Raw genomic sequence first — 24,549 nt, forward strand, 5'->3', positions numbered from 1 at the left:
TTTTGGACTGTGGGAGGAAACCGGAGCACCCGGAGGAAACCCACACAGACACAGGGAGAATGTGCAAACTCCACACAGTCAGTCGCCTGAGGCGGGAATTGAACCCGGGTCTCTGGCGCTGTGAGGCAACAGTGCTAACCACTGTGCCACCCATGTCACCATCTATTTCCTCACATTTTGTATCTTCCATTTCCTTCTCCACAGTAGACATTGATGCAAAATACTCATTTAGTATCTCCCCCATCTCCTGCGGTTCTACACACAGGCAGCCTTGCTGATCTTCAATGTGCCCTATTCTCTTCCTATTTATCCTTTTGTCCTTAGTGTATTTGTAGAATCCCTTTGCATTCTTCTTAACCCTATTTGGCAAAGCTCTCTCATGTCTACATTTTGCCCTCCTGATTTCCCTCTTAAGTACTGCCTACTCCTACTGCTTTTATATTCTTCTAGGAATTCACTAGATCTCTGTTGTCTATCCCTTTTTATTCTTAACCAAAACATCCGTTTCTATAGTCATCTAGCATTCCCTGCACCTACCACCTTTGCCTTTCACCCTAACAGATTATTTTCAGTAGAATCTCTGACCCAACATGGGACCTAAAGTTCAGGAACATAATAAGAGGCAGAACAGACATAACAAGCAGATGCAAGCTTTTAAATTATGACATTTATTGGAAATATTGGGAAGGAAACCAAGAAATATAGACTAGATACTGGTCGTGTCAACTTTCTGCAGTGATTGCTGCTCAATTTGGACATTTGTCACTAGAATTTTCTGTTTTTGAATTCCCCAACCCCTGATAGTCCATTAATTTGTTTAATTGATAAAAAGTGTTGGGCTTTTGCCAATCACACAATGTTAGCTCCAAAATCTTAAATACTAATAGTGAATTCAACTCATCCTGAAACGATCCAAAAATAGTGACAATCTTGCTGAAAGCTTCACATTTAAAAGAAAATGTTTTATCCAGTTAAAATATTGTTCAAATTTGTTAAAATGTAACTGACAGCTGAAAGTGATAAGAGATTTGGAGCAAGATAAGTGACAAGTTACAAGTTTCGGCATAGCAAAACAAGATTTTACACATTTAAATTCAGGGAAAATTAGAATTATCTACAAATTCGGAGAAAACTGTTATGCAAGTTAATGATAAATTAACATGGATTAAGGTAAATCTGGGAAGAATGGAATTTTTCACTAATTAAGTGAAGTCAATACTAAATATTTTTACAACTTGCTCTGATGTTCGAGATGTTTTCGTAGAAATGCCTGCACCCTTGGCCACAGATCTATCTGTGCCAGTGCATGTGGTTTCACTTTCCCTCCCCATAACACAGGCTGTCCCACCACTCGATGAAAAGAAGCATAGCAAAATGGAAAATATGAGGGCTCCAGGAGATGGCCAGCTTCAGGATAAGTAATAAGTTCATAATTCTCTTTGCCATTTTCTTTCAGTTTTTTAACAGCATGCTGAGCATAGAGTGGAGTTCTCCAATTCTTGTCATCTTCTCCAACCACAAACAAAAAATGGCCCTCAGCCTTTTCTATTGGGATAATACAACCCTTGTTTTCTTCCTCCATTGGGTCATTTGTCACCTCAGAGATATCGATCAGCTTGGATTCTGAAAATTTGGCTCTTTCTAAATTAATACCAAGACCAGGAAGAGTGATGTCTTTGTAGTGCAGTTTCCCCAATGTGTTTGCATTGCATCCACCGATACTAACTGCTACTATCACATGTGGCAAAAATGTGGTCATCGAGAGAACTAGATCTCCTCCTTTTGAAATTCCTATTGCTCCAACTCCAGGACCCTTAACCTGAGAAATGATGACAAACAATTAACAAATTAGGTGTCAGTGGGGGAGCACTTTGGGGCCGGCGAACATAATTCTATTAGATTTAAAATAGTGATGGAAAAGGATAGACCAGATCTAAAAGTTGAAGTTCTAAATTGGAGGAAAGCCAATTTTGACAGTATTAGGCAAGAACTTTCAAAAGTTGATTGGGGGCAGATGTTCGCAAGTAAAGAGGGCGGCTGGAAAATTGGAAACTTTCAGTAATGAGGTAACGAGGTATATTCCTGTCAGGGTGAAAGGAAAGGCTGGTAGGTATAGGGAATGCTGGATGACTGAAGAAATTGAGGGTTTGGTTAAGAAAAAGAAGGAAGCATATGTCAGCTATAGAAAGGATAGATCGAGTGAATCCTTAGAAGAGTTTAAAAGCAGTCGAAGTATAGTTAAGAGGGAAATCAGGAGGGCAAAAATGGGACATAAGATAGCTTTGGCAAATAGAATTGAGGAGAATCCAAAGGGTTTTTACAAATACATTAAGGACAAAAGGGTAACTAGGGAGAGAATAGGGCCCCTCAAAGATCAGCAAGGCGGCCTTTGTGTGGAGCCGCAGGAGATGGGGAGATACTAAGCCAGTATTTACTGTGGAAAAGGACATGGAAGATATAGAATGTAGGGAAAAATGCCCATATTACAGAGGTGGTGGTGCTGGATGTCTTGAAATGCATAAAGGTGGATAAATTCCCAGGACCTGATTGGGTGTACCCTAGAACTCCATGGGAAGCTAGGGAAGTGATTGCTTGGCATCTTCCTGAGATGTCTGTATCATCGATAGTCACAGTTGAAGTGCCAGAAGACTGGAGATTGGCTAACGTGGTGCCTCTGTTTAAGAAAGGTGGTAAGGACAAGCCAGGGAACTGTAGACCAGTGAGCACAACGGTCGGTGCTGGGTCCACTACTTTTCATCACTTATATAAATGACTTGGATGTGAGCATAAGAGGTATACTTAGTAAGTTTGGAGATGACACCAAAATTGGAGGTGGAGTGGACAGTGAAGAAGGTTACCTCAGATTACAACGGGATCTTGACAAGATGGACCAATGGGCTGAGAAGTGGCAGATGGAGTTTAATTCAGATAAATGCGAGGTGCTGCATTTTGGGAAAGAAATCTTAGCAGGACTTATACACTTAATGATAAGGTCCTAGGGAGTGTTGCCGAACAAAGAGACCTTGGAGTGCAGGTTCATAACTCCTTGAAAGTGGAGTCGCAGGTAAATAGGATAGTGAAGAAGGCATTTAGTATGCTTTCCTTTATTGATCAGAGTGTTGAGTACAGGAGTTGGGAGGTCATATTGCGGCTGTACAGGACATTAGTTAGACCACTGTTGGAATATTGCATGCAATTCTGGTCTCCTTTTCTAACGGAAAGATGTTGTGAAACTTGAAGGGGTTCAGAAAAGATTTACAAGGATGTTGCCAGGGTTGGAGGATTTGAGCTATTGGGAGGGGCTGTACAGGCTGGGGCTGTTTTCCCTGGAGCGTCAAAGGCTGAGGGGTGACCTTATAGAGGTTTACAAAATTATGAAGGGCATGGATAGAATAAATAAACAAAGTCTTTTCCCTGGGGTGGGGGAGTCCAGAACTAGTAGGCATAGGTCCAGGGTGAGAAGGGAAAGATATAAAAGAGACCTAAGGGCAAGTTTTTTCACACAAAGGGTGGTACGTGTATGGAATGAGCTGCCAGATGAAGTGGTGGAGGCTGGTACAATTGCAACATTTAAAAGGCATCTGGATGGGTATATGAATAGGAAGAGTTTGGAGGGATATGAGCCAGGTGTTGGCAGGTGGGACTAGATTGGGTTGGGATATCTGGTCGGCATGGACGGGTTGGACCGAAGAGTCTGTTTCCGTGCTGTACATCTCTATGACTCTAATTCCACACCTGTACTGTATATGCTTTTACTAGAGTTAGAGTCAGAGAGATGTACAGCATGGAAACAGACCCTTTGGTCCAACTTGGCCACGCCAACCAGATATCCTAAATTAATCTAGTCCCATTTATCAGCACTTGTTCCATATCTCTCTAAACTCTTCCTATTCAGATGCCTTTTAAATGCTGCAATTGTACCAGCCTCCATCACTTCCTCTGGCAGCTCATTCCATATACACACCACTATCTGTATGATAAAGATGCCCCTTAGGATCCTTTTAAATCTTTCCCTTCTCACTATGCCCTCTAGTTCTGAGCTCCCCCACCCCAGGGCAAAGACCTTGTCTATTTACTCTAACCATGCCCCTCATGACTTTATAGATTAAACAAAACCAGAAAAAGAATTGCACATGCTGAAGATCTGAAACGAAAGCAGAAATTGGAGAAATTCAGCAACTGTGGAGAGAAGAGAGAGTTAACGTTGACTCTGGTGACTCTGAAGGAGGAAGCATCTCAATCTGCATCAGAATAAAATATACAATAATGACAAAAGCAGCAAATTAGTTTACATGATATTTACATCTCATGTACAAGCCATTTATTCACAGATTAATGCCAAATGAGAGTCATAAAAACGTACAGCACGAAAACAGACTCTTCAGTCCTCCCCATCCATGCCGACCAAATATCCTGAATTAATCTAGCCCCATCTGCCAGCTTTTGACCCAAATTCATCTAAATGCTTCCTATTCATATATCCATCCAGATGCCTTTCATATGTTTTAATTGTACCAGACTCCACCACTTCCTCGCGCAACTCATTCCATACACGCACCCATTCTCTGTGTGAAAAAGGTGCCTCTCTGGTTCCTTTTACATCTTTCCCCTCTCACCTTAAATTAATGCCCTCTAGGTTTGGACTCCCCTCCCCTTGGAAAGAGACCTTAGCTATTCACAGTTTGCAAGCCCCTCATGATTTTACAAACCTTTATAAAGTCACCCCTCAGCCTTCAGCAGTAGAGGGAAAATAACCCCAGCCTATTCAGTATCTCCTAAAGCTCAGGCCCACCAATCCCGGCACCACTTTCTAATTCTTTTCTGAACTCTCTCAATATGATTGAGTCTTCTTCCATTCTTCATCACACCCTGCTCTTCTGTTTCACCCTCATTAATCCAGACCTATTTGCCAGCATTTGGCCCATATCCCTCTAACCCCTTCCTATTCATGGACCCATCTAGATACATTTTAAATGTCATAATTGAACCAGACTCCACCACTTTTTCTGGCAGTTTTCTCTGCACCACCCTCTGTGTGAGAAGGTTACCCCTCAAGACCCTTTTTAAAATCTTTCCCGTCTCACCCTCTAGTTTTGGACTCCCCTACCCTGGGAAAAGGACTTCACTATTCATCCTTACCATGCCCCTCATGATTTTATAAACCTTTATAAGGTCACCTCACAGCCTCCAACAGTACAGGGAAAACAGCCCCAGCCTATCCTGTCTTTGCCAAAGCTCAAACCCTCCAATCCCAGCAACAACCTTGTAATTCTTTTCTGAACTCTTTCAATATTCGAGTCTTCTTCCATTCTTCTTCATACCCTGCTCTTCTGTTCAACCTCATACATTTAACTAGCTTCCTTTTAAATGCTAGTCACCCCAACAAGTCCTGTGGTAAAAAATCTAATCAAATTCAACATTTGATTAGATTTTTTGAGATTAGATTACATTACAGTGTGGAAACACGCCCTTCGGCCCAACAAGTCCACACCGACCCGCCGAAGCGCAACCCACCCATACCCCTACATTTACCCCCTACCTAACACTACGGGCAATTTTGCATGGCCAATTCACCTGACCTGCACATCTTTGGACTGTGGGAGGAAACCGGAGCACCCGGAGGAAACCCACGCAGACACGGGGAGAACATGCAAACTCCACACAGTCAGTCGCCTGAGGCAGGAATTGAACCCGGGTCTCTGGCGCTGTGAGGCCATTCTAGCCACTCTTAAGATGAAGTATGTTTCCCCTAGTTCTGGTCTCCCCCACAGGTGGAAATATTCTCTACATTCACCCTATTAAGCTTTTCCATTATATTAAAGACCTCTGTCAGGTCACCTATCAGTCTCTTTCTCAAAAACAGTTTTCCAGCCAGTTCAGATTATCGTGACAGAAGTTATGCTCATCCTAGTAAACCTTGTGGCACCCTCTCCAATGCCTCAAGATTTCACAGAATGTACAGGATCTTGAAATACAGGTTTCCAGACTATATCGTGAACATTCCTTCTAAAAGAGGCATTAGTTTCTATAACTTGCTGAGACTCTAAATGGTTAATTGCAGTCACTACAGCCTCCCCAGCTTTGTTTGATACCTTTAGGAATTTTAAGGGAAATCCTGGAATTTGGTTTAAGGAGTTACCTTGTATGTTTGCCCCTGGAGAATTTGACTGCAATGGCGGAGGTGGGGGGCGGGGGGGGGTTGAATAGGATGCCTCATGTCTGCATCATAAAAAAGGGAGTGTTGGTCTTTACATTCACAAACTTTGTAAAACCATTTTCTAAATAAATTTAAAGCATGTTACCTTTGGATGCCTTCTCAAGAAGTTCACAGCTTCTTCGAAATATTCCAGATCAAGATTCAAATAATCTTTTGGAAGGTCATCAAATCCAAAATATGCTAAACCCAATGTAACAAATCCATGGTTTGCTAAGAGACTAGCTCGATGCTCAACCATCCCACCACCTGACCCGTACAGATCAATAATCCCTGGAAATGGTCCGACACCTGTAAAATTCAATCATGCAAAACAATTCCATATCAAATGTGCAAAAGATGACTATTCCTATAAAACTCATTATTCAAGGCCACTTCTACTGTTTCAAATGTATTTTTTGAAAAGTGTTCCATTTTTAGGTTTATCTGGCATTCAGCCTGGTCTCCCCTCCTATTTTCCACATTGAATCATGGTTGGTCCCCTGAGTTTGTTGGTAATGGTTGTGACAGTAATATTTCAGGCCATGAGGTGACAGATTGTGGCAGAATACCTTTGGCCCACAGTCATGGAGGCCAGTTTTGAGTTGCTTGAAGTAAAATATTAACAGTATTAAAATTCCATCCTTAAATGAAAATGGTGCCTCAATTGCAAGCATAAAGTCCAGAATCTTTAATCTTGGATCACCACAATATCCCCATCAAATAAACAGCTACACACCAAGTTTAAATTATCAGAGCTAATAGGCATAAAGCCCTAAGGGCAGCCCAATTGCAAATTTTACTATCAAGCTCCCAGACAGACTAGTAAAAAAAAAAACTTTAAAACCCAAATAACCTTCCAATAAATTCTAACCATCCAGCATGGAACTTAAAACCCATGACAATTAATGAAATCTGAACAGGCACTTAGCTGTCGTGAGGTGAACATTAGCGGTAGCCACATCTCCTGAATATGGACTTGCAAGTAATACTAAACCTCAACCTGTTGTCAAGATAGAGAAAATACAAAGAACAAAGCAACAACTTTCCAGTTTGGAACTGCACATCAGCATTTGCTAAAGCAAAGTAGCCACATCATCTTGGTGCAGAAAGCTGGATTTGCTTTCTGAATGAGATGCCTGAAACATAAAACTAGACAATGCTGCCCATCCAAGTAATCCCTTGCAAACAAAATTACTAGAACCAACTCAAAATGAACAATATTTCAAACTCAATTTTAGCATCAAATTACTGGACTCAACATATAAACCAGGCTCATTCCATCTTCCTCTATTCTTATCTGACTTGTTCCAAAGACTTCAGCACTGAATAACATTCTTCAATGACATGACTGCCTCATCAGCCCCCTCTGCTCTCAACTTCTGCCAATATGCTCCTCCAGGAACTCTCCATACACATTCTTTTTATCCAAATAGTCAATCAATGGCCTCTTGAATGCCTCCATTGAATCTGCCTCCACTGCGTTTCCAGAAAATGCATTCCAGATCCTAACTACTCACTAAGTGAAAAAATATTTCTTTTGTGGATCACTATAAACCTTTTAAAAGCAGGAACAGTTTCTCCCTTTCTATTCTATCCAACTTGCTCGTGATTTTGAAAATCTCTAGCAAAACTACTCTTAGCCTTCTCTCCAAGGAGAACGGTCACAACTTCTTAAATTTATCCTCATCACTAACCTCACCCCAGAGCCATTCTTGCAAACCACTTATGCACTCTGCAATGCATTCACATCCACCCTATAATGTGGCACCCAGAACTATACATAATACTCACGCTGAGATCTAACAAGTGTCACTATGCCCGTATTGATAAAGCTGAAGATACTGTATTCTTGCGTAATGCCCTCTCTTCCTCTCCCACCCTCAGGGTGAAAAAGCTTTTCTTAACGTCAATCTAACAGTCTTCCCCTTACCTTAAATCTGGTCATTGATCCCTCCATCATAGGGAAAAGCTTCTTCCTATCTACTCTATCTATCAATTGACCCTCAATTTTATACATCTAAATCATGTTCCCTCTCAATCTCTGCTGCTTTAAGGAAAACAACCCCAGTCTGCCCAATCTCTCTTCTCACCTGAAACTCTCCAGCCCACACAACATGCTGGTAAACCTCCTCTGCATCCTCTCCAATGCTATCACATCACTCCTATAATGTGTTCCAGAACTGCAACTATGAAGTTGATCATTCGAATGATATTGCATTACAAACAAAAACTTATTCAAAATTAGTATGCATACATATAAAATTGTATATTTTTATATATTTTCAGTCAACAAAATCCCGAGGTTTGAGTATACACATAACTTGTTGCAATTTTCACATATTACTGAACCTGCTGTGGCTGACAGTTCGAAACACCTTATGGTTGTACAGTTTGCACAGATAGAAGTGTACTCAATTAATTATCTTTAGTATGATCTTGAGACCACACAATAAATAAAAACCATCCTCACTGAGGGCCAGTACTGCACATGGCTATGCTATGAACAGAAAGTGTGATAGAGATGCACAGCATAGAGACAGACACTTTAGTCCAACTCATCCATGCTGATCAGATAACCTAAATTAATCTAGCTCCATTTGCCTGCGTTTGGCCCATATCCTTCTAAACCCTTCATGTTCATGAACCCATCCAGATGCCTTTTAAATGTTAGAATTCTACCAACCTCCATGACTTTCTCTGACAGCTCATTCCTTATATGCACCACCCTCTGCATGAAAATGTTGCCCCTTAGGTCTCTTTTATATCTTTTCCCTCTCACCCTAAACCTATGCCCTCTAGTTCTGGACTCTCCTATCCTGGGGAAACATCTTGGCTATTCACCCTATCCATGCCTCCCATGATTTTATACATCTCTAAGGTCACCCCTCAGCCTCCAATTCTCCAGGGAAAACAGCTCCAGCCTATTCAGCCTTTCCCAAGAGCTCAAATCCTCCAATCGTAGCAACATCCTTGTAAATCTTTACTGAACCCTTTCAAGTTTCACAACATCATTCCTATAGCAGGGAAACCTGAATTGACCACAGTATTCCAAAAGTGGCATAACCAATGTCCTGTACAGCCACAACATGACCTCCCAACTCCTATACTCAATGCACTGACCAATACAGGCAAGCGTACTAAATGCCACATTTACTACCCTATCTAACTGTAACTCCAGTCTCAATCAACTATGCATCAGAACCCAACGGCTCTTTGTTATCAAAATTAAACTCCATACTTTATACTCCTCGGCCCATTGGCTCATCTGCTCAAGGTCCCGTTGTACTCAAAGGTAACCTTCTTCACTGTCCACTACACCTTCAATTTTGGTGTCATCTGCAAACTTACTGACCATACCTACTATATTCACATCCAAATCATTTATATAAATGTCATAAAGCAGTGGACCCAGCACCAATCTTGCGGCATACCACTGGTTACAGGCCTCCAGTGTGAAAAGCAACCCTCCACCACCACCCTCTGTTTCCTACCTTCAAGCCAATTTTGTATCTAAATGACTAGCTCCCCTTATATTCCAAGTGATCGAACTTGCTAACCAGTTTACCATGTGGAACTTTGTTGTATGCCGTGCTGAACTCCATATAGTCAACATCCACCACTCTGCCTTCATCAATCTTCTTCGTCACTTCTTGAAAAAATGAATCAAGTTAGTGAGATGCCATTTACCATGCACAAAGTCACGTTGACTATCCCTAAACAGTCCTTTGCAAGTACATTGAAATCCTGTCCCTCTGAATCCCCTCCAAAACCTTCTTCACCACTGACGTCAGGCTCACCAGTCTATAATTCCCTGGTTTTTCCTTACCACCTTTCTGAAGTAATGGCACCCACATTAACCTCCAGTCTTCCTGCACCTCACCCATAGCTTTCGATGATACAAATATCTCAGCAAGGTGCCCAGCAATCATTTCTCTCACTTCCCACAACATTGTGGGGTACATCTGATCCGGTCCAGGAGTTTATCCACCTTTATGCATTTTAAAGAAAACAAATATGCAACAGACAGATTAATGAGAAAGGAAAAGGAAACTATTGGCAGAAGGGTTGAGAACCAGAGGATCTAGATTTTAGGTAATTTCAGCAAATAAGCCAAAGGTGGTATATCAAGAAAATAATCTTTACATTGTAAGTCATAATAATTTGTCTGAGTGAATGGTGAAGGCAGTTTCAAACGTAGGTTTTAAAAAGGAAATGCTTAAGTAGTTGAAGAAGAAAAAATGTAGGGTAGTGGCTAAAAAGAGCTCAAGGCATTGAAAAGAACAAGCAGAAAATGCTAAAGATGCTTCACGTTGGGAAAGAAAAACAGAGTTACCTTGTCAAATTAATTATGATATTTCATCAGAATGGAGTAGGTAATGAAAAATAACCAGGAGATTAGAACCTCCTCAGTTGAGGACTGATTCCAAGCTGGCTGGCTACAGCCAGTGTACTTGAGGAGGAAGGACCTCGGTGTTGTCGACCTGACTCTGTTTTTGGCTGTGTCAGCCTATTAAAAAAATAGAGTAGGTAATGAGATGCCTTGAGCTGAGTTGCTTTCGCAGGGGCATGGCCTTGATTGTTTGTGTAAGGTATAGGGTTAAAATTGTGCAGAATAAGGGAACAGGTGTTGTTTCTGCAAAAGCTTACATTATAAAATTAGGCTGCACATGCAAATACTAAACAGTAAGAAGCAAAAACAGATAGAATTATCTTTGGCTAATAGGGCAGAGCAACTGTGTAGCAGGATGTACCAGGCATAGGAAAACATAAGAAGCAAAAACAGGTAGAATTATCTATGACTAATAGGGCAGAGTGACTGTGTAGCGGGATGTACCAGTAACAGGAGAATCGTGTACCAGTCTCAGAAGGGATGTGGCCAACAGATGGAACTTAGTTTGGCAGGATGATCACACGAAGACAGCAAACTATGCCTGGATAGTCACATATAAGGAATGAGATAAATAAGAGTAAGGGGCGACAGGCTTAGAGTAATGGGAGAAGTAAACAGAGGCGGAGAGAAACTAGACAAAAGTGGAGCGAAGTCAGAGCTTGTGATTGGTTACTTTTACTGTAGCAAGTAGCCTACAGGGTGAAAGGGGAGGACCGAGCGATGCAGCTGAACAGCATAAATCAGAATGTAACCCTCAGATCGATGTGCTTATTCATTAGGCACCCGTTCTTGCAAGTACGTATCAATAAGATTCACTGCTTCAGAATTTGACTCGGACTGAAATTTATTAATATGTGAGTTTTGTTTCTCACAAATTTGGGGGCTCATGTCCAGGATATCCATCATCACCAGTGGGGTAGACACCGTCGATGGCTGGGAAGACGCATCCTGTTCCTTTTAGAACGGTGCTGTGTTACTCGGCGGTGGGTTTCCCCTTCTGGTTGACTGATAAGACTCTCATCGGATCTCAATCTGAACCAGGCGAAAGTAAGTAGGCACAGGGAGCCAGGCAACTCCGTGCATGGACCAAGGTAGGGAAATTGACTTTTAAGTACTTCCTTGGTGGCTGGGATTGAGTTCTAGTAGTTAATAAGTGTCTAACGAAAGAACTCAATATGGGCTGTGCCGAGGTAAAGCATTAGCCTCCAAAAGAAAAATGGAAATGGAGGCGGGTCCCTGACAACATACCTCCAGAAAGTCCTTTGGGCAGGATGTTGTGGAATTGGCAAAATAATACTTGCACAAGGGGAAGAGATAGCAAAAAGATGATTAAATACTGTTGCTTTGTATGGACTAAGGAATCCATTCTTCGTCCTGCTGTCTTCTGGCCAAAGTACAGGTTGGATGAAGACTGTGTTTGTAAATATTTGAATTTATATGTCAACAGAAAACAGTCTTTCAGTCAGAAAGGATCAGATTATGCTTAGTTTGGAAGGGCTAGTAGCTGAAGGGCTACTGAGGGTACACTTTGTAACTAAATCATGGCCAGACATCAAAACAAAATTTCTGAAAATAGATGGTGGAGTGAGAAATCACTTGATGAATTGTTAAGAGATGCACAGAAAGTGTTTGTAAAGAGAGAGGATGAGAAGCAAAAGCAGAAGGCAAAAATGATGGTAGCCACGGTTGACGAAGTAGTCATAGAAAAGAATCGAATCAGTGACTAGCAACCGGAGTGGAGGGTGGCAGCACATAGAACATAGAGGAAGGGGTTGAGGATGAGGAGGATCTTTCGTAGGGTCCAGTCAACAGGGACAAGAACAGAGGTGGGGACCCAAACAAGCAGGGTGTTACATCCAAAAAAAAATTTCAAAAGATAGAGGGGTGGAGCGAGAAGCCTCTAAGAGCTGTACAGCTAGTAGAAAGTTTAACCCTTTGTGATTTGGTTTGAATGCACATTTGTTTGTTGGTGATTGAATGTTTGTGCTTTGTTCCCTGGAGCTTGAGATCCAGGACTGTTTTGAATCTGATTTCTATTATGGAAATTTAACATGATTTCTTTTAAGATGATGCGAGAAATTATGGCTGTCTTACACCAGGGGAGTCACTGGGGAGTGCAAGCAATGTGTGATTTGGTAAGTAAACATGGATGCAAGGGGGTCTATACGATAGCCAAACAGATATGTGAGGGATGTATAACATGCAATAAAATCAACAAGGTATTGAGGAAACAAGTCCCAGGAGGGAGAGAACCTGGACTCCAACCATTTCAGTGCATTCAGGTAGATTATACCGAATTACCCCGAGTGGGAAGACTGAGGTATATGCTGGTAATGGTTGAACACCGATCTGGATGGGTGGAGGCGTATCCTTTAGCCACTGCCACCACAAGTGGGGTGTCCAAGATAATACTTGAACACATAATTCCCAGATACGGGATAATGGAATGTATAGATTCGGATCAGGGAACTCATTTTACTTCCAGGGTACTCCAGGGAGTAATGAAGGGTTCAGTATCTCCTGGGAGTTCCACACCCCTTGGCACCCACCTCATCAGGAAAGGTTGAGAGAATGAACCAGACACTCAAGAAGCAGTTATCTAAATTAGTACTAGACTCCCTTGGACTAAGTGTTTACCTATAGCTCTTTTGTGGGTGCAAACGGCCCCAAGGAAAGATTTGGAGCTGTCCCCTTATGAGATATTGTTTGGCCTGCCCTATCTGGGAACAAAAGGGGAACTGCCCACCCTGGAGACTAAAGATCTGTTCTTAAAGAAGTATATACTGGGCTTGTCCTCCTCTTTGTCTTTTCTTAGCAGACAAGGGTTACTGGCACAGACTCCGCCCCTTGAATTCGCCGTTCATCCCATCCGGCCGGGAGACTGGGTCCTAATTAAGTCATGGACAGAAACTAAATTGCAACCCAGATTGGGAGGAACCGTACCAGGCTCTTTTGACTACTGAAACGGCGATACGCACGGTGGAGAAAGGCTGAACTCACTACACCAGGATTAAAGGACCGGTGGAATCCCCAGTTAAGAAAGAAGTCTGGACAGCCGAATCAACAGAAGAACCACTGAAACTCAGACTCAGACTTTAAGTAACTGGTTTTTATGCGGACGCAGGATAGTTTCTTTTTGATATCTGTATATTGTATTGCATGTTAAATCTCTTGGTCTTTCAATACTATTATACTATTATAGGATAGCTGGGGACGTTAGGGTTACCATATTAGCCTACTTAGTATTGGGATTTTGTCAAACGATGCTGTCATTTCTATATTTGTTATTAACGGTCCCTGAGTCTGAATATCCGCAAGTAATAGAAGTCGACGCTTGCAGTCTAGTAGAATGCACAGATGTAAAGTCTCAGAGGGAGTATATTTCCTCCGAAATCCTTCTTAAAACCCTACCGGACACAAGGTATGGTTCGCAAAAACCACCACCTGGCATCATTATCCATAGAGACCCCATTCGCCCAGCCTTAGACTGTCCTGACAGAAAGTGCCACTCGATATGTCTCACCATTAAAAACACCTCCTCTGAAGACTCCTTTCCCCGTAAAAACAGGTCTCAACTCCTTAGTAACGATTTAAAGATAGTAATGGCTGCCATTGGGAAGTGTTTTTTGGCCTGCTGTTTCTGAATAGCCGTAGGAAACAGAAAACGAGCCAAACAACTTGATAATAAGATACATCCTTTTGCCCCTCCAATGACCCAAAGGTGGTAAAAATTAAAGAGGTGAAGGACTTGAAGCAGACCACTGAAATAGAAACTGGATACGGGGACGCAAATGCCTGGGTTAAATGGGTAAAGTACACTGTTAAAACTCTGAATAAAAGCAATTGCTATGCACGTGCCTCCAGTAGACCAGTTGCCCACAGAGCCCCCTTTCCTTTGGTTGGAACCAAAACAGGAAGGGCATGGAATGTATAATAGCCCTGTATCAGGATAAGACTGCATGGAATGATAGGAATTGTATATCCCTATCTCTAATGTTCCCTCCCTTGGAAAAGACAGAATTGAAAGTTCCCCTCCCCCCCGTTTTGACCACGGTCAGAGTCACACATCGTGTATAAGCCGACGGGGTCAAATCGGTCCAGAGACTTGGGGGAGCTGAGGTTATGTATAGAAACTCAGAATGACACTGAAACGGACAAAGGATGGAACTATTCAGCACTCAGGGTTCCCCGGGCGGATCTCTGGGGTACTGTGGAGGCAGAATATTGCGACCTACCCTACCTCCTGATTAGAGAGGGATATGTGCAATTGTGCAATTGGCAATCCCATTCACCTTGGCATTTGAGAAGAAGGTGGTATTAACAAAGAATGGGAGGAGTAAAAGGTTGTTACTAGATACTTCCTTTGATGATAGGATTTATCTCGACTCTATAGGAGTTCTTACAGGGGTCCCTGATGAGTTCCAGGCCCGCAACCAGATTGCAGCAGGTTTTGAATCGGCCCTATTTTGGTGGGTAACGGTCAACAAGAATGTGGATTGAATAAACTATTTTTTTTTACAACCAGCAAAGATTCATCAATTACATTAGAGATGCAGTCAAAAGGTATTTCCGAGCAACTTGATGCAACCAGCAGAATGGCCTGGGAAAACAGACTGGCCTTAGATATGATCCTAGCTGAAAAAGAGGGTGTATGTGATGTTAGGCGGTAGCTGTTGTACCTTTATTCCAAATAATACAGCACCTGATGGGTCAATCTCTCGTGCCTTGCGAGGATTGACCACCTTGGCGGAAGAATTAGCTGAGAACTCAGGAGTGGACACATCACTCACAGGATGGCTGGAATCATGGTTTGGGAAGTGGAAAAGTATGGTAGTCTCTATCCTCACCTCCCTGATAGTGGTAGCAGGGGTACTGATAGCAATTGGCTGTTGTATCATACCAGTTGCCCACTTGTGTAGAAGGGTTAACCCAGCGGTTAACTGAGACGGCCTTGGCAAAACAAATGCCTCTAAAAGGTAATCAGGCAGAGGAACTCAACCTCTTGAACAATGAGGGGATGGGTGATCTTAAGGAATTAGCCACTATAAATGAAGTCTCAGGGATGATGCTCGCGCATTGGAAGGCAACATATGAGACAAATGCAGAAGACAACATTTAGTAGCTAAGAAGAAAAAGGGGGGATTGTAAGGTATAGGTTTAAAATTGTGCAGAATAAGGGAACAGGTGTTGTTTCTGCAAAAGCTTACATTATAAAATTAGGCTGCGCATGCAAATACTAAACAGTGAGAAGCAAAAACAGATAGAATTATCTATGACTAATAGGGCAGAGCAACCATGTAGCAGGCTTAGAGTAATGGGAGAAGTAAACAGAGGCGGAGAGAAACTAGACAAAGGTGGAGCAAACTTAGAGCTTGTGATTGGTTACTTTTACTGTAGTGCGTAGCCTATGGGGTGAAAGGGGAGGACCGAGAGATGCAGCTGAACAGCATAAATCAGAATGTAACCCTCAGATCGGTGTGCTTATTCATTAGGCACCCGTTCTTGCAAGTACATATTAATAAAATTCGCTGCTTCAGAATTTGACTCAGACTGAAATTTATTCATATGTGAGTTTTGTTTCTCACAGTTTGTTATCTATATCAATAATTTGGATGAGAATACACAAGGGATGCTTGTTTGCTGATGACACTAAAATAGCTGGTATTGTGGATAGTGAGGAAGGTTATCAGAAATTGCAGCAGGACCTTGATCAGCTGGGGAAGTGGGCCGAGAAATGGCAAATGGAGTTTAACACAGATAAGTGTGAGATTTTGCATTTTGGAAATTCAAATCAAGGTAGGAGTTTCATGATGAATTGTAGGGGCTTAAGGAATGTAGTCGAACAGAGGGTCCTTGGAGTTCAGGTGCTCAATTCTCTGAAAGTGGAGTCACACATAGACAGGGCAGTGAAGGCAGCTTTTGGCACTCTCCATCAGTCAGGACACTGAATATAGAATTTGGGAAATTATGTTGTAATTATACAAGATGTTGGTGAGGCCGCACTTGGAGTATTGTGTTCAGTTTTGGTCACCTTGTTATAGGAAGGCTGTTATTAAACGAGAAAGAGTGCAAAAGAAATTTACAAGGATATTGCCTGGATTCAACGATCTGAGTTTTTTTAAGGTTAGATTCCCTACAGTGTGGAAACAGGCCATTTGGACAAGTTGTCCACAACAACCCTTCGAAAGAGTAACCCACCCAGGCCCATTTCCCTCTGACTAATGCATCTAATTTTATGGGCAATTTAGCACAGCCAATTCACCTGTCCTGCACATCTTTGGACTGTGGGAGGAAACCGGAGCACCTAGTGGAAACCCATACAGACATGGGGAGAATGTACACATTCCACACAGGTCTCTGATGCTGTGAGGCAGCAGGGCTAACCACTGAGCCACTGTGCCAAGCTCTAGGAAGAGGATGAACAAGCTAGGATGCTTTTCTTTCAAGCTGAAGGGACTGAGGGAGGACCTTATAGAGGTATATAAGATCATGAGAGGCATGGATACGGTAAACACATTCAGACTTTTTCCCCAGAGTCAAGGACTAGAGGGCATCAGTTTTAGGTATGAGGGGAAAGAATACAAAAAGACCCTGAGAAGTAACTTTTGTTTTTACAAAGAGTAGTACACATATGGAATGAACTGCCAGCACAAGTGTTTGAGACGGGTATATTAACATTTAAAAGACATTTGGACAAACACATGGATAGGAAAGGATTAGAAAGACGTGGACTCACTGCAGGGAAATTGGGTTAATTGAGCCGACATTTTGGTCAGCATGTTGGACCAGTTTGGGCCGAAAGGCCTGTCTCCATGCTGTAGGACTCTAAATGACCAACATCACTGTCCTTTGAACACAGGTCCAAGCACGTGATTCTCAACGTGATTCTCCTTACTGCTAAGTCCAGAGTCCCACACAATTTAATAAATCCTCATCCACAGAGGGCAGTGTATCAACTGCACAATCAATACCAAACATGAATATAAAACACGGTTCTGCGTAAAACAGTAACTTCGAGTCAGCTCACTTTCTGTGAAGAAACAAACAAGATTACACAACAAAGAAAACCACATCGATCCGGGTAAACAACCTTCGACAGATCTGTACAGATACAAAGGACATTAGCCTCAAACCTGGGAGGAGGGGGGCTACACAGGATCTACTGCCTCACCGGGTGGGATGAAGAGTGTCCCTCGGATCCTGCCTTCTCTGACTGGGATCCTGAGCAGCCCTTCCTTCATGAACCAGCGCTGATTGATGGCGGTGGCCAGAGGCTGCGCTGGGAGCTGCCCGAGGCTCCAGTGTCCCTCAAAGATCTCGATGTGGACGGACAGGGGAGAAGTGGCGACGTCCCTCTTGACCAGGCGAGTGAACGGAGTGACGGGGCTGAGCGACCAGAAGAGGCCCATGGGCTGGACGCCGGTGTAGTGTCCCCCCAGGGAGGGGGAGTGAGCCAGGTCGAGCTGCCCGCGGGGGTCCGCCGTGTAGAAAGCGGCCGAATGGAAAAGCTGCTCCTTCTCGTCGCGGAGCCAAGCCTTGAGGGTGACCTGTTGGAGCGGGGAGAGGCCGCTCACTCTCACCTCGAGCGGCTCATCGAACAGGCACCGGGGGCTGGGCTGGAGCTGGATGGAGACGGACATACCGGCCCGGGGATACAGGGGGAGCGGGAGAGGGAGCCCGGCCCGGGGATACAGAGACAGGGATCCAACCTGGCGGAAGTAGCTGGAAACCTGCCCGGGAATAAAAGGGGCGGTGCTCTGATCTGCTTCATTGTCCAAGCCGCAGGCCATTCAGCCCATCGGAACTGCGTTGATTTCTTTTGGTGTTACATGTCCCTAAGCACAGTGAAAAGCTCTGGTACACCTGTTGACGTTCACAGTGTCTCACACCTGCAAAAAAAAACCTGTGGCTATCGATTATACAAGTATCTTACCAAGGGGTCCAAAAATCATTTCCCTAGCTTCCCAACGACTTCTTGGGTACACCTGGTCATGTCCCGGAGATTTACCCACCTTATATATTTTAAGACATCCAGCACCTCCACCTCTGTAATATGAACATTTTTTCAAGATGAAGCTATTTATTTCCCAAGTTCTCTTTCTTCCATGTCCTTCTCCATGGTTAACACTGATGCAAAATATTAATTTAGTATCTCCCCCCATCTCCTGCCATTCCACACATCGGTGGCCCTGCTGATTTTTAAAGGGCCCTATTCTCTCCCTAGTTACCTTTTGTCATTAATGTATTTGTAAAAACCTTTTTGGATTCTCCTTAACCCTATTTGCCAAAGGTTCAGAAAAGATTTACAAGGATGTTGCCAGAGGAAGTGGTGGAAGTTTAGAATCCCCTCAGTCTAGGGCACTGGTTGGTGCTACAGTCAGTATGCTCCTGTTGGCTCTGAGGAGGAGAGTTTCTTTGTCTTCTTCCCCACCCCACCCCACCATCCCCTAAACCCCTAGCTTGAGGAATATATTTGTTTCTTTTTTTTTGTAAAAAATGAAAAACTCTGGTTTGTGAGCAGCGCAGGCAGGTCATAGCAAACAGATAAAGGGATGGCTGGAAAATGGGAAGGCTTCAAACATGAGATAGAGAATCCAGAGAGATTATGTTCCTGTTAGGGTGAAAAGCAAGGCTGGTAGATGTAGGGAATGCTGGATGGCTACAGAATTTAAGATTTTGGCCAAGAATAAGAAGGAAGCACATGTCAGGTTAAAGACAGCAGAAATTGAGCGGTTCCTTAGAGTATAAAGACAGTAGAGACTTGAGGGAAATCAGGAGGACAAAAAGGGGACATGAGATAGAGTCATAGAGATGTACAGCACGGAAACAGACCCTCTGGTCCAACTCATCCATGCCGACCAGATCCCAACCCAGTATAGTCCCACCTGCTAGCACCCAGCCCATATCCCTCCAAACCCTTCCCATTCATATACCCATCCAGATGCCTTTTAAATGTTGCAATTGTACCAGCCTCCACTACTTCCTCTGTCAGCTAATTCCATATACGCACCACCCTCTGTGAAAAGGTTGCCCCTTGGTCTCTTCTATATCTTCCCCCTCTCACCCTAAACCTATGCCCTCCAGTTCTGGACCATCAAACCCCAAGGAAGAGACTTTGTCTATTTATCCTATCCACGCCCCTCATGATTTTACAAACCTCTACAAGGTAACCCCTCAGCCTCCAAGCTCCGGGGAAACAGCCCCAGCCTATTCAACCTCTCCCTTTCGCTCAAATCCTCCAACTCTGGCAACATCCTTGTAAATCTTTTCTGAGCCTTTGGCAAATAGGATTAAAGAGAATCCAAAAAGGGTTTTATAAATACATTAAGGACAAAAGGATAACTAGGGAGAGAATAGGGTTCCTTAAAGATCAGCAGGGCCACCTATGTGTAGAACCGCAGGAGATGGGGGAGATACTAAATGAGTATTTTGCATCAGTATTTACCTTAGAGAAGGACATGAAAGAAAGAGAATGTGGGGAAATAAATAGCTTCATCTTGAAAAAATATCCATATTACAGAGGCGGAGGTGCTGGATGTCTTAAAATATATAAAGTGGATAAATCACCGGGACCTGACCAGGTGCACCGTAGAACTCATTGGGAAGCTAGGGAAATTATTGTTGCTAAGATACTTGTATAATCGATAGCCACAGGCAAAGTGTCAGAAGACTAGAGGTTGGGAAGGAAAAAACCAGGAAACTATATACTAGTGAACCTAACATTGGTGGAAGATAAGTTGTTAGAGGGAATCCTGAGGGACAGGATTTACATGTATTTGGATATGCAAGGACTGATTAGGGATAGTCAACATGGCTTGTGCATGTGAAATCTTGTCTCACAGGGAGAAAGAGAGGGCTGCATTCCTGGTGAAGAGCTAACCTGCTCATTCCTGATGAAGGGCTTATGCCCGAAACATTGATTCTCCTACTCTTCGGATGCTGCCTGACTAGCTGTGCTTTTCCAGCACCACACTCTTGACTCAAATCTTGACTCACAAACTTGATTGAGTTTTTGAAGTAATGAAGAGGATTGATGAGGGCAGAGCAGTGGACTTGATCTACTTGGACTTCAGTCAAGCATTTGACAAGGTTCCTCATGGTAGACTGGTTAGCAAGGTTAGATCACACGGAATACAGGGAGAACTAGCCATTTGGATACAGAACTGGCTCAAAGGTAGAAGACAGAGGGTGGTAGTGGAGGGTTGCTTTTCAGACTGGAGGCCTGTGACCAGTGGTGTGTCACAAGGATCAGTGCTGAGTCCATTGCTTTTTTGTCATTTTATATAAATGATTTGGATGTGAACATAGATGTGGTTAGTAAGTTTGCAAATGACACCAAAATTGGATGCATAGTGGATAGCAAATAAGATTACCTCAGGTCACAATGGGATTTTAATCAGATGGGCCAATGGGCTGAGTGGCAGATGGAGTTTAATTTAGATAAATGCGAGGTGCTGCATTTTGGGAAAGCAAATCTTTGCAGGACTTATACACTTAATGGTAAGGTGCTAGGGAGTGTTGCGGAACAGAGACCTTGGAGTGCAGATTCATAGTTCCTTGAAAGTCGAATTGCAGGTTGATAGAATTGTGAAGAAATGCATTGAATGTAAGAGTTGGGAGGTACAAGAGATTGGTTTGTCCACTTTGGGAATACTGCATACAATTCTGGTCATTCTGCTATTGGAAGGATGTTGTGAAATTTGAAAGGGTTCAGAAAGGATTTACAAGGATGTTTCCAGGGTTGGAGGGTTTGAACTATAGGGAGAGGCTGAATAAGCTGGGGGTATTTTCCGTGGAGCATCGGAGGCTGAGGGGGTGACCTTATAGAGGTTTACAAAATCATAAGGAGCACAGATAGGGTTAACAGAAAAAGTCTTTTCCCCAGGGTGGGGAGTCCAAAACTGGAGGGCATTGGTTTAAGGTGAGAGGGGAGAGATTTAAAAGGGACCTAAGGGACAATGTTTTAACAGAGACCTTGGAGTGCAGATTCATAGTTCCTTGAAAGTCGAATTGCAGGTTGATAGAATTGTAAAGAAATGCATTGAATGTAAGAGTTGGGAGGTACAAGAGATTGGTTTGGCCACTTTGGGAATACTGCATACAATTCTGGTCCCTCTGCTATTGGAAGGATGTTGTGAAATTTGAAAGGGTTCAGAAAGGATTTACGAGGATGTTTCCAGGGTTGGAGGGTTTGAACTATAGGGAGAGGCTGAATAAGCTGGGGCTATTTTCCCTGGAGCATCGGAGGCTGAGGGGGTGACCTTATAGAGGTTTACAAAATCATAAGGAGCATGGATAGGGTTAACAGAAAAAGTCTTTTCCCCAGGGTGGGGAGTCCAAAACTGGAGGGCATAGGTTTAAGGTGAGAGGGGGGAGATTTAAAAGGGACCTAAGGGACAATGTTTTCATGCAGAGGATGGTGCATGTAAGGAATGAGCTGCCAGAGGACATGGTAGAGGCCGGTACAATTGCAACACTTAAAAGGCATCGGGATAGGTATATGAATAGGACGAGTTTAGGAGGATATGGGTCAAATGCTGGCAAATGTAACTAGATTTATTTAGGATATCTCATTGGCATGAATGAATTTGATCGTAGGGTCTGTTTCCATGTTGAGTATCTATGACTCGATCTAGTTCCTTCATACATATCAGGAAAAGTCAGGGGCACAACACTCTTGTCTGGTGCTACAAATCTTCAAGCCTGAAGAACATCTTTTAGCAAAAACTGTGTTTCCTGTTTTCCAGACAGTTCTGTATTCACATTGCTGCTGTCCCTTTTATTCCACTGTTTATATCATTGCTCATAAGTACAACTAGCTAAGAGGAAAAGGGAAGTGTACATAAGATCTAGGCAGCTAAGAACAGAATGGGCCCTGGAGGAATATTGGAAGAGTAGGACTAGTCTTAGGTAAGGAATCAAGTGGGCTAAAAGGGGTCATGAAATAGCTTCAGCAAGCAGCCTTTTATTCTTATATAAGAAGCAAGTGGGTAACTAAAGGATAATGAAGGAAGGCTGTGTGTCAAACTTGAGAGAATGGGTGAGATTCTGAATTATTACTTTGCATCAGTGTTCACTGAGGAGAGGGACATGATGTATGTTGAGATTAAAGATAGAAGTTTGATTAGTCTGGATCACGTTGACATAAGTTGGGAAGATGTGTTGGGTAGGCTGGAGGTTATTAAGGTGGACAAATCCCCACCTTAGCTGGGGCCCTGACAGATATCTTTGTGGCACCCTTAAACACAGTCGAGGTGCTGGAGGACTGGAGGGTTGCTCATGTTGTCCCCCTATACAAGAAGGGTAGTAGGGCTTTTCCGGGTAACTACAGACCAGTGAGCCTGACGTCAGTGGTGGGAAACTTGTTGGAGAAGATACTGAGGGATAGGATCTATTTATATTTAGAAAAGAATGGGCTTATCAGTGATAGGCCACATGGTTTTGTGTGGGGGAGATTGTGCCTTACCAATTTAGAGTTATTTGAGGAAGTGACCAAGTTGATAGATGAAGGAAGAGTTGTTGATTCATATATATGGTCTTTATTAAAGCATTTGATAAGGTTCCCCATGGTAAACTAACAGAGAAAGTGCAGTCATATGGTGTACAGGGTGTTCTCGCTAGGTGGATAAAGAACTGGTTGAGCAAAAGGAGGCAGAGAGTAGTAGTTTAAAGGAGTTTCTTGAAATGGAAAAAGGTAACCAGTGGTGTTCCACAGGGATCAGTGCTGGGGACATTGTTGTTTGTGATATACATAAATGATCTTGAAGAGGTCATTGTTGGTCTGATCAGTAAGTTTGCAGATGACACCGAAGATTGGTGGAATAGCAGAAAGCATAAGGGACTGTCAAAGAATACAGGAGAATATAGATATACTGGAGAGTTGGGCAGAGAAGTGGCAGATGGAGTTCAATCCAGGCAAATGTGAGGTGATGCATTTTGGCAAGTCTAATTCTCGGGCGAATTATACAGTGAATGGAAGAGCCTTAGGAAAAGTTGATGAGCAGAGAGATCTGGGAGTGCAGGTCCATTGTACCCTGAAGGTTGCTGCACAGGTGGATAGCGTAGTCAAGGCGGCACATGGTATGCTTGCCTTTATTGGACGGGGTATTGAGTATGCGAGCTGGCAGGTCTTGTTAAAATTGTGCATGACGTTGGTTCGGCCACATTTAGAATACTGTGTACAGTTCTGGTTACTACATTACCAAAAGGATATGGACGCTTTGGAGAGGGTGCAGAGAACGTTTATGAGATTTGTTGCCTGCTATGGAAGGTACTAGATATAAAGAGAGGTTGAGTAGGTTAGGTCTGTTTTCATTAGAAAAAAGGAGATTGAACGGCAACCTGATTGAGGTCTACAAAATCATGAAGGGTATAGACAGGGTAGATAGAAATAAAGCTTTTTCCCAGGGTGAAGGATTCAATAACGAGAGGTCACGCTTTCAATGTGAGAGGGGAAAAGTTTAAGGGTGATACATGTGGCAAGTACTTTACACAGAGGGTGGTGGGTGTTTGGAATATGTTGCCAGCAGAGGTGGTAGAGGCAGGCACGGTAGATTCATTTAAGATGTGTCTGGACAGATGCATAAGTAGGTGGGGAGCAGAGGGATACAGATGCTTAGGAATTGGATGACAGGTTTAGACATTAAATTTGGAGCGGCTCAGGCTTGGAGGGCCAAACAAACTGTTCCTGGGCTGTAAATTTTCTTTGTTTGGTAGTGACAATATTTCAGTTGAAAAAAGGGAACTATGGAGCTATGAGGGAGGAGGTGGCCAAAGTTCAATGGTGCAATACCTTAGCAGGGAAGACAGTGGAGGAATAATGGCAGATATTTCTGAGTATAATGCAGAAGATGCAGGATCAGTTCATTCCAAAAAGGAAGAAAGATCTTAGGAGGAGGCATGGGATGCCGTGGCTGACAAGGGAAGTTAAGAAACATATAAAGTTAAAAGAGAAAAAGTATAA

General features: G+C 43.0%; 2 protein-coding genes across 3 annotated transcripts in view; one reads left to right on the plus strand and one right to left on the minus strand.

The window, feature by feature from the left end:
- Nucleotides 1–14,108, plus strand: part of LOC122553780 (acyl-coenzyme A thioesterase 1-like) — a 42,120-nt gene extending 28,012 nt beyond the window's left edge. The window contains exons 3-4 of one of the 2 annotated variants that reach the window (XM_043698093.1): nt 12,653–12,721; nt 13,402–14,108. In XM_043698093.1, coding sequence (XP_043554028.1) covers nt 12,653–12,721; nt 13,402–13,437 — 105 coding nt within the window. In that variant the 3' untranslated portion in view covers nt 13,438–14,108. The remainder of the gene's footprint in view (nt 1–12,652; nt 12,722–13,401) is intronic. The other variant, XM_043698094.1, reaches the window with a different exon arrangement.
- LOC122553778 (acyl-coenzyme A thioesterase 1-like) lies at nt 648–18,622 on the minus strand. Its single transcript, XM_043698090.1, has 3 exons — nt 17,758–18,622; nt 6,303–6,505; nt 648–1,819 (listed from the first exon to the last, which is right to left on the minus strand). The coding sequence occupies exons 1-3, from the start codon at nt 18,374–18,376 to the stop codon at nt 1,229–1,231; spliced, it is 1,413 nt and encodes a 470-aa protein (XP_043554025.1). The 5' UTR covers nt 18,377–18,622; the 3' UTR covers nt 648–1,228.
- Nucleotides 18,623–24,549: the final 5,927 nt, after the last annotated feature.

Source organism: Chiloscyllium plagiosum, chromosome 10, assembly GCF_004010195.1.
Source record: "Chiloscyllium plagiosum isolate BGI_BamShark_2017 chromosome 10, ASM401019v2, whole genome shotgun sequence".
In the NCBI taxonomy this organism is placed as follows: domain Eukaryota; kingdom Metazoa; phylum Chordata; class Chondrichthyes; order Orectolobiformes; family Hemiscylliidae; genus Chiloscyllium; species Chiloscyllium plagiosum.